Source organism: Alosa sapidissima, chromosome 1 (genome assembly GCF_018492685.1).
Source record: "Alosa sapidissima isolate fAloSap1 chromosome 1, fAloSap1.pri, whole genome shotgun sequence".
NCBI lineage: Eukaryota > Metazoa > Chordata > Actinopteri > Clupeiformes > Clupeidae > Alosa > Alosa sapidissima.
The window spans coordinates 15,933,964-15,943,299 of record NC_055957.1 but is presented as its reverse complement, the minus strand read 5'-3'; the positions used below and the strand labels follow the sequence as shown (position 1 = coordinate 15,943,299).

The 9,336-nt window shown below is 41.9% G+C and overlaps 2 protein-coding genes across 5 annotated transcripts in view; both read left to right on the top strand.

Annotated features, from left to right (window-relative positions):
* The first annotated feature begins 1,087 nt into the window (after positions 1 to 1,087).
* LOC121677879 (phosphatidylinositol 3-kinase regulatory subunit gamma-like) lies at positions 1,088 to 3,970 on the top strand. Of its 3 annotated transcripts, none has more exons than XM_042056978.1 (10): positions 1,088 to 1,223; positions 1,328 to 1,405; positions 1,590 to 1,662; positions 1,844 to 1,942; positions 2,100 to 2,280; positions 2,373 to 2,477; positions 2,659 to 2,783; positions 2,908 to 3,051; positions 3,139 to 3,309; positions 3,486 to 3,970. In XM_042056978.1, exons 2-10 carry the CDS (start codon positions 1,354 to 1,356, stop codon positions 3,682 to 3,684), a joined length of 1,149 nt encoding a protein of 382 aa, XP_041912912.1. In that variant the 5' UTR covers positions 1,088 to 1,223; positions 1,328 to 1,353; the 3' UTR covers positions 3,685 to 3,970. The 3 variants fall into 3 exon arrangements, with proteins under 3 accessions (XP_041912912.1, XP_041912900.1, XP_041912921.1); XM_042056966.1 differs by having other exon boundaries at positions 1,587 to 1,662; XM_042056987.1 differs by having other exon boundaries at positions 1,089 to 1,405; positions 1,587 to 1,662; positions 2,725 to 2,783.
* A 3,075-nt stretch (positions 3,971 to 7,045) lies between these two features.
* The window catches only part of si:ch1073-184j22.2 (dual specificity protein phosphatase 18), a 2,368-nt gene continuing 77 nt past the window's right edge, over positions 7,046 to 9,336 (top strand). The window contains exons 1-2 of one of the 2 annotated variants that reach the window (XM_042101810.1): positions 7,046 to 7,170; positions 7,889 to 9,336. The exon at positions 7,889 to 9,336 is cut by the window's right edge and continues 77 nt beyond it. In XM_042101810.1, coding sequence (XP_041957744.1) covers positions 7,931 to 8,518 — 588 coding nt within the window. In that variant the 5' untranslated portion in view covers positions 7,046 to 7,170; positions 7,889 to 7,930 and the 3' untranslated portion in view covers positions 8,519 to 9,336. The remainder of the gene's footprint in view (positions 7,171 to 7,888) is intronic. The other variant, XM_042101801.1, reaches the window with a different exon arrangement.

The following is a 9,336-nucleotide window of genomic DNA, read 5'->3' as shown; positions in this document are numbered from 1 at the left end:
TGGACGCAAATATTCTTGATACGGTTCCAGGGAAGACGGAGGAAAAAAAGATCGGTTTGGTACGTGTGGACTAGGCCTTAGGATCCGCCTGTGCTTTCTGGTCCCAATTTCGACGTAGATGGTCAGCGGCACGGATTAGGCGTGGTGTAGGAGGATGAAGAAAATGTCTGTGTCTGGAGTCCTCACCACAGCCACTTTGTGCCCCAGTTGAGCGGCATACAGCAGGTGCAGAACAACCCGGGTGTCTGTCTCTTCCTGGGTTGACTCCACCTGAGGTACCTCACATGTGGTCACCTGAAACAAGTTATTGAGTAACAATATTTCAAGTAGGGATCATCAACATTTGCTTATTAGACATCTTAAAGACTGTAAAAATACAAAAGTTAGAACACATATATCAATAGGGTCCATAGTGGAGGAGTTCCAGTGATCCAATGTCACCGATTTTTTACATTTGTGTTTATTTGAGTTTTAATACCACCATACATCATCTAATCATGACAATCCTCACATCTATCAATTCCTCGTAGAAAGATGAAGAGAAAATGGGGTGGATTGTGTCTGTATTCAGATTGTTCAGATTCTATGTAGATTTAAAGTTTTCATTTTTCACAGCCGAAAATCAAGCACGGACACAAAAGATGATACAAAAAATCACATATGGGACAATAATTTGCGTGGGGAACATCAAAATTCCTTTTCTATACACCTTAAGGATTACAAAAAACTAGGTTAAAAAAATATACCTTTCGGGTGCAGGTGACCCCCCTCCTTCCTACCAGACTATAGGTGTAGGCCCCTGAGCTCGAACAACTCAGAACTAATGGATTAAACCATTATTCCTTACACATCTTTGGGTGAGTGTTGAACACAAACTTTCGAATAATTCAAAATGTAGCTAAATGTGTGAGCCCACAGTATATGATTGCAAGATTATTTTTCGAAAACGGGACATTGTAGCATCCAATTCTCAGTTTGTGTGGTGCTGCATCCTGCATCAGCGTTTTTGTTAGCACTCTCACCCTCTTATATGTCAGTAATGGTACGGTCGGATTTCAGCGTCTTCCTAACCTTCTAGTTAGTTACTTTAACAGTTCATTTTGTCATCATAGACATCGAGTAGCCTATTACAAAATTGTTGTAACGACCATTCAATATACCAAATTAGAGCTGTTTGAATATTGACACTCAACTTTTTATCCGTTCGATGTTTAAGTTCTAACGTTAGCGTTTCTCTTTTGTTTTATCAATGTTCATTTTTATTCATATGAAGTAGGCCTAGTAGGCTAGTGCTATTTTATAGACAATGTTATGTTTTGTTGCCTAGGTTATAGTTTCAAATGATTGTGGACGATGATTTCTGAAGAACTGTTGTTTTACATAGAAATGGACAAGGAAGAATCAGGTAGGTCTGATTAATTGTGAACAGTAGCCTACAACCTTTCTCTGCAGGAAATATGCTGAACAGGGACAACCCCATGGAAATCAGTCTTACCTCTTTTTTTAGTTTTTTTTTTAGTTTTAGTTTATTTCTGCAACATCAGGTTTTAAGTCCCTGAATCACCTTATCCCAAATCCTTCTCAAGCAGGTCTTCATCACTACCATGAGGCTCTTAGGCTTCACAGAGTGGATGCTGAATGGTACTGGGGTGATGTGTCAAGGTGAGCATTGGACAAGTTTTCACATCGCCAATTGGCTGATAATTTCATTGTGGCTCCTAACGAATCATGTGTGTGTTTACGTAAATAGGTGTGTATTTTCATTTGTATTTTTTAATAGTTTTAATTGGTTTCTCTGGACTAAATCATGAATGGTAAGAAAACTGTATGTTTTGTCCATTAGAGAGTTAGTCAATGAGAAGTTGCAAAACAGGCCAAATGGCTCTTTCCTGGTGAGAGATGCCTCCTCTAAGATCCCAGGAGAATACACTCTAACTGTGAGGTAACTGCCACCACAATACCTGTTACTTTAATTCTTCCCACTGATACTGTGAAAAATATTTATTTTTTCTGTTAAGATATTGCTTCCAAAATAACTAGATCAATGCAGACAGCTGTACATTGTGTGGACTCATGTTGACTATTTGATGATGCTTCAGAATAAATGGTGACCAGAAGCTCATAAAAATCCTTCATCGAGATGGGAAATATGGATTTATAGAACCTCTTAGCTTCAACTCAGTTGTGGAGCTCATTGGATACTTCCAAAACCGATCACTGGCCCAATACAATCCCGCATTGGACGTGGCACTTGTGCACCCTGTCTCTCGCTTCTGTATGGTATGTGAGACAAAATATCCAGGATGTAGTGATAAATAAAATGTCCAGGATATTGTACTGTAATTGTATGTATCTCCCCATCTTGTTCTCAGACTCAAAAAGCAAAGGAGATTCCTGAAGCCACCAGGGAATGTTATCAGAGTCAGTGTGACCAAACATTGAAGGAATATAATCAACTTTGTGGATCTTACACACAGGTATTTCTGCTGATAAACCATTGAACTGTTTTGGTTAAGAAAGTGTGCAATTCACGGGTCCCATCACCTGATTCTGTCAGGACTCTTTGGATGTTTAAGTGTCAACCAGGCACTGTAATGTCTAATGGTAATTTACATCATAACCTGTATCAGATTACTGACTGATGTTGTCATGCTCTAGGATATTCAGAGAATTACAAAAGCAATCGATGATTTCAGTGATATTCTTGCTGTGTTTGAGAATCAGTGTAACGTTAATTCGTCGGAGCATCCTCACAAAGAAAGAGTCATGGCAGATCTGAACAGGTGAGTCTTTATATTTGTTAGTTGAGCTGGTAAAAATAGTCCTTGACCTGTAATGAAAGGCATTGAGTTTAATTTGTGATTGTATTTGAGTTTGAGGCTTTTTCGTTTGTGCATTTTCCCAAAGGGTCAAAATGCTATATAGTAAGCTAAAGTTTTGGCAAGATGAATGTCACCATGGCAAGGTGCCAAGTCCTGTTTTGTCCAACAAAGAGGATCGCACAGAGCCCAATCTGAAGCAGCTTTGTAAAATCATCAGTCTACATCTGACGTGAGGAGCAGTTCATCAGCTATTGTCAAAATTATACTCATTCTTATGCTTAACGATTTCACCCCAAATGCACTACTGTTTCTGCAGGCCGCACTTTCTGGCGGCGCAGCAGGACTGCTTGTCATTGTGGGAAGAGACAAGCTGGTTTGTTGGTGACCTGAGTCGAACGGAGGCAGAGGAGTTGCTCCTTGGAAAACCAGAAGGAGCCTTCCTCATTCGCCAAAGCAGCAAAAAAGGCTGCTATGCCTGCTCCGTGGTGTGAGTATTTGCGAGTACTTTTGAACTATTTACACTCTTCTTTGAGTTTTCAGGTTGTGTGTAAATACTACACATTAAACCACCTTGTAAATGCTGAAATAAAATGGCAAACATATTCAGGAATTTCTGCATTTTAAAGATGCTTTGCTCATTACCGGTATCACACTGTCTTGTAGGGTGCACCAGGAAGTTGGGCATTGCATAATTCATTGCACACCCCATGGCTACGGCTTTGCTGAACCCTACAACCTGTACAGGTCGCTGAAAGACCTGGTGTTGCACTACCATCAAACCTCTCTGGCTCAGCACAACGAGGCACTGGACGTGCGACTGGCCTACCCTGTCCACCTGATTGTGTCCAGCCTTCATGGATAAGACTGAGACGCCTAGAACACCGCTAACCACTTGATACAACAGCCACTTTCCAGATGTTTTGGACATGTTTACAATGATCATATTTACTTGAGGGCTTGAGGGATGAAAAGAATGTATTCAAATGTGAGATTTTTTATTTCAGTGTAATTACTGTTTGAACTATATCCTCATTGTACTACTTTTTTGGGGAACTATCCTAGACATAATGGATGTTAGTCTGACTGCCAAGCTGGATATCTTTCCTCTATTTACTTTTGTAAGTAAAACCAGTTAAGGTATAAAAACACTGGAGGTTTTACTTTGATTCTTTTTTCAGTGCTTTGGGCATTTCAGTAGCCTGATGAGCCAGACCCACATTAAAATGTAGGGTCTGGGCACTCACCGTTCACAGTGCTCAGTCCGAGGGGCGGGATAATCAGTTGTCTTTCAAATTCCCTCTGCACGCAATAGGACAGCGGCAGCGCTATGAGTCCCATGCGTTTCCCACCAGCGGAGCTAGTTGGCTAGTTCAAACGTTTGCCAACTTAATAAAAGTTTAACTCATGTCACACTGTTCGCCAACAGCAACATCCATCTTATTTGTTTTCAAGTGGCAGGGAATTCAAGCCAAACCGTTGCAACTCTGCCATCAATCATTATGTTAAGCCCACCTAACGACTCTATACACGATTTCATTGGCCTGATTAAGTTTCGATTTCTGGAGCTCACAAGCCAACGGAGAGGCAACGCAAATGTAATTACGAATGTAATTAAGAGAATACAACACTGTTTCCAAAAAGTTGGGACGCTGTGTAAAATGTAAATAAAAACAGTATGTGATAATCTGCAATTCATGTAAACCCATATATAGTTGCAAAATTTGCATATTAATATAGACCATATTTCAAATATTGAAACATTTTGAATTTGATGTCAGTAACCCGTCTCAAAAAAGTTGGGATGAAGGCAACAAAATGCTGGAAAAGTTGTGAAATGCAAAAGAAAACATGAGGAGGAACATCTCACGACTAATTATGTGAACTGAAACCATGATTGGGAAAGATATAAAGGTGTGGAGGTATTTATCACCCTGATGGACTGGGAACATTATAACAATATGCAACAAAATAAAACTAATGCTCAATGCTTCTCAAATTACAAAGAATTTAGGGATTTCATAATCTTAAGTGTATATCATTAAAAATATTCAGAGAACCCACATCTCTGAATACAGGACAGGGCTGAAAATTTTTCGGAAGGCCGTGATCTTTAGGGCCTCAGATGGCACTGCATTAAAAACAGCTGTTTCTGTAATGAAAATCATTGTATGGGCTTTGGAAAATGTGCATTGTCTAAAACAGTTTGATGCTCTATCCCATAAGTGCTGGTTAAAACTTTAGGCTACTATGCAAAGAGAAAACCATATTTAAGACACATTAAATCCAGAAATGCTGCCATCTTATCTGGGCCAGAGTTCATTTAAGATGGACTCAGGTGAAGTGGAAAACTATCCTGACCAATCAAAATTTGGAATGTGGAAATCATGGACTCTGCATCCTCTGGGCTTAAGAAGAGAGGGACCATCCAGCTTCTTCTTAGTGCACAGTTTAGAAGTCGGCATCGATGGTGATATGGGGATGCATTAGTAGGCAGTTGCATATCTGTAAAGGCACAATTAGTACTGAATGACATACAGGTTTTGAGTGACATATATGCTGCCATCCAGTCAATGTCTTTTTTAAGAGAAGGCCTTAAATATGTCAGAAAATCAATAGTAGAAGAGTCCATGATACATTTAGTGTATCATGCAACAAAAAAAGACTAAGAAGACCCCAGGAGCTTGAGGAGCTGAAATCCTATATTGAGCAAGAAACAACATCTCATTCTCAAAACTCTAGGTTCTTGGTTCCCTACAATGTTTAGAGACTGTTGTTAAAAGAGGTGATGCAACACAGTGGTAAATCCTGTCCCAACTCTTTTGAAACATGTTGCTGCCATCAAATTCAGAATGAATATATTTTTTCCCAAAAACATTTTCTGTTTCAACATTTGATATGTTGTCTTTTTTCAAATATATGGTTTACATGTTTTGCATAACATAGTATCCTGTTTTTATTTATTTAACACAGCGCCCCAACTTTTTGGAAATGGGGTTGCACACAGAGAGGTGGACATTCAGTGTCCAGTTCTCCTTGTGAGGAAAGTTTAGACCTGTAGGTTGAGACAACGAGTAACAATGAATTAAAGAACAAGCACATCAGATGTCATGGGTGTCAATGGAAACTCTTGTTATTGTTTTGCCACACGGTGGCGTATTTCAGCCGCTGGGTGTCATGGAGATTTGAGTTGGCAGTGAGCACTGATGTTCTTGGATATCCCCTGATCCAGCTTCTGGATAAGCCTTTCAGCATGTCAGCGGTACTATGGGGCTCAAGGGATTTGGGCAAGTCGGGACAGCCTATTAGTACAGCACTGAATGGACACCCTTTGGATGTATATGAGACAAATAACTTGTGCATTAGGCCTTTAAAGGCCAGAAGTGGTAAAGGTCACTCTCAGGGGACAGGAACAGGATGAAGTGGTCCGTCAGACTGCCAAAGGAATAATCCGGAATAATCCCAACAGCAATCAGTCATGTGACCGGACCTGCTCAAAAATCTAACCCTTTCTGAATTGTTGGACATATTCATTATGTCACTTCTGGTATGACAAACTTCCTGTGGCATGTATCTCAGGGCGCTGAAAGAACTAACCCCTGCCCTACTGTCGACACGGCTGGGCTGCTTGCAGCTGTTTCGTATGTCACGTTCAATATATCTCATTGTTGTTTCTGCTGATTGACAGATTGCTGGGCATATTAGTATGTCACTTCTGATATATGACGCTCTTTCGGTGTCATATGTCTCATGGCACTCAAAGAACTAACCCCTACTGCACTGGTGTGGTGATGTGATACATTGAAGCTGTGTATCAAATATGACACAAATTGGCCACAAAGGGGCATCATAATATGAGCTTTAACTGCCACGTCAATATATCAAGATCTGCTTCACGTAGAAAAGTGAAATTTGGTGTACTCTGTCCCATTTCCTCAGTGATCCTCAACCTTTTCCCACCTAAGGCCACTTCTTCCTATGCTTGGACCCCAATTATCACCGTTTGCAGTCATATTTCTTATTATCATCATTATTACTATTAGTAGTAGTATTATCATTATTATTACACTCTATAAATGGTAGGTTGTTGAATGTGTGCGATGTAGGTGCATATATGACTAAATGCACAGCTGTCAGGAAGATGAGTGGGCTAGTCTCCCCCCTAGGCTAGCCCCCAGCTGCTGAGATAGTCTAAATTTAATCTCCCTCTCCATTGGCCATTTTGACCTTAGAGCCTTTTTAGGGTCTCTAAGTGAACCAAAGGGGCAATCTCGGCTCTCTACTCTAACATTAAGTCCTAGAACAGAAGTCCCTTCAAACAGGAGAGGGAAAGACCAAACCAAGGGACCAGGTCAGTTACTGAACAGCACAGCACTGCACAAACAACACATAGAAAGGATTATGAGACACTGAGGGAACACAGCTCAGATGTACATGTGCATATGTAAACAAAGTGGAAATATCCCTATAGAGGGTTACATGACTTCTCCAAACAGCAAATAATATCAATAATAGACTAGAATCAAAGTGCTTTTTGAAATTTGCAAAAAAAAGCTTATGCTCTAATCTTCAACCATAAAATGCACGTGCTGAAAACACGTGCTCTGTGTTGACCTGGAAGGAGGGAGGTGCTATCTGTTCCAGAGATCCAGTGGATAGAGTTCCTTCAGACACTGTTTAAATATGACTGTGAACAAACGTCTGCATTCTTAATCCATTTGTAAATATAAGTTCACAGTTTTTCCCATGCAAATTTTACAGGAAACACACAGGGACGTGCTATCTGATAATGGTGACAGTGTATTCCTGCAACTTAATCTCTACCCTTAAGATTACATCTGCCCTATTCAAATTCTCATCACACATTTGTGTAAAGTTGCTATTTTGGTCTGTGTTAATGTTGCATGTTAGCAACCTCCTTTTGTTGCGGGGACAGTAAATGCTTTAAGAAAGTGGGCTATCTGTTGTCTTCCTGTGGTACAGTGATTGTCTTCCAGATTACTTCATGTCTATTCAAGTCTTGTTAAGATACCATTGTGACATTTTGTATGTTTCCCTATTTTTATCAGAACTCTGTACTTTGATAGGTATCGTTTCTTTCCTGAAGAACAATGTCTGTCTCCCAGATCACCCCCACGCTCTTCCTGAGTGGGGCTGATGCCGCGCTAAACCAGGCACTGGTTGCCCGCAAAGGCATTACCCTCATCATCAACGTCACACTGTCCCACGCCTGCCCCGTGTACCCGGGCGTGGAGTGTGTACGCGTGCCCGTGTCCGACCTGCCCCACGCCCGCCTCGGGGACCACTTTGAGCGTGTGGCAGCACGCATCCAGGGCAACTGTGGCGGGGGCACGTTGGTACACTGCGCGGTGGGTCTGAGCCGCTCACCAGCGCTGGTCATGGCTTACCTGATGAAGCATAAGGGGCTGACGCTGCGACAGGCCCACGGCCGCGTGAGGGAGAGCCGGCCGGGCATCCGCCTCAATGCCAGCTTCTGGGACCAGCTGCTGGACTACGAGAAGCGCCTCTATGGCAAGAACACGGTGAGGGTGGCCGCCCCTCTGGAGCCCATCATGCCCGCCATGCCCAACAAGCACCCCTGGAGCCTGTCGTGCCCACCCAGCCTCAAGCTGCGGCCCTTCAGATATGGACTCGAGACAGAGATCAGAGCCTCCACTAGACACTGCTCCAAGTGGTGAAAGAGAGACAGAGAGAGATAGAGTAGGCCTACATCACTCTCTGTGCAGCAGTCCACCAGACCTCGGGATCTTGGGGTCAGATTCAGGACTCAGACGTGTGAGCTGCTACTGATTTTGCATAGCAGTGGCCATGTTTCATGTTTCAAACCCTCAGTCCTTCAGCAGAAGACTAGTCAACCATTTTTGTAGTATTGAGTACATGACAGAGTGCACTAGCAACACACCACAGTTAGATGTCACCCACATGATCGGCACAACAGTGTATTGCAGAGACAGTGAACATATGCTGTCATTGGTTTTAGGGCTGTTTTCACCTCTTTTTATTCAACCAGAATTAAGTCATAAATTCACTGGCAACAAGGGAAAAGGACATGAGTGACTTTTGTTTTCGTCTCAGAGTAGGACCAGCTTGCAAATACTCAGGAGGACCTCTCGAGTATGGACCATTCATCACAATCTACCGGGATACAGGAGAGCTGGTCCTCGTTTCCCTAAATGATGTACTGAAAGGGGTTCATTTAGAGGATTCTTGCTTTATTGACTTTATAGCATATATAACCTACCTCAACCCCTGCCCCCCAAAATGCCACTGTTTGTGTGCAGTTAAAAGGGGTTAATATTGACGTAGAAAATTTAACTTTTACCATCCAGCAGCCTGTTTTACATGCTGGATTGCAGGACATCATATGATCATTTCCATGTGTTCAGACGATGATTGTCAATTTCAATCTGACGGTCCAAATATAAAGAATGTTGTCCAATACCAATGAGAAAGTTTCCCCCAACAGGATTGCTCAGGAACGGCCATGCAACATTGC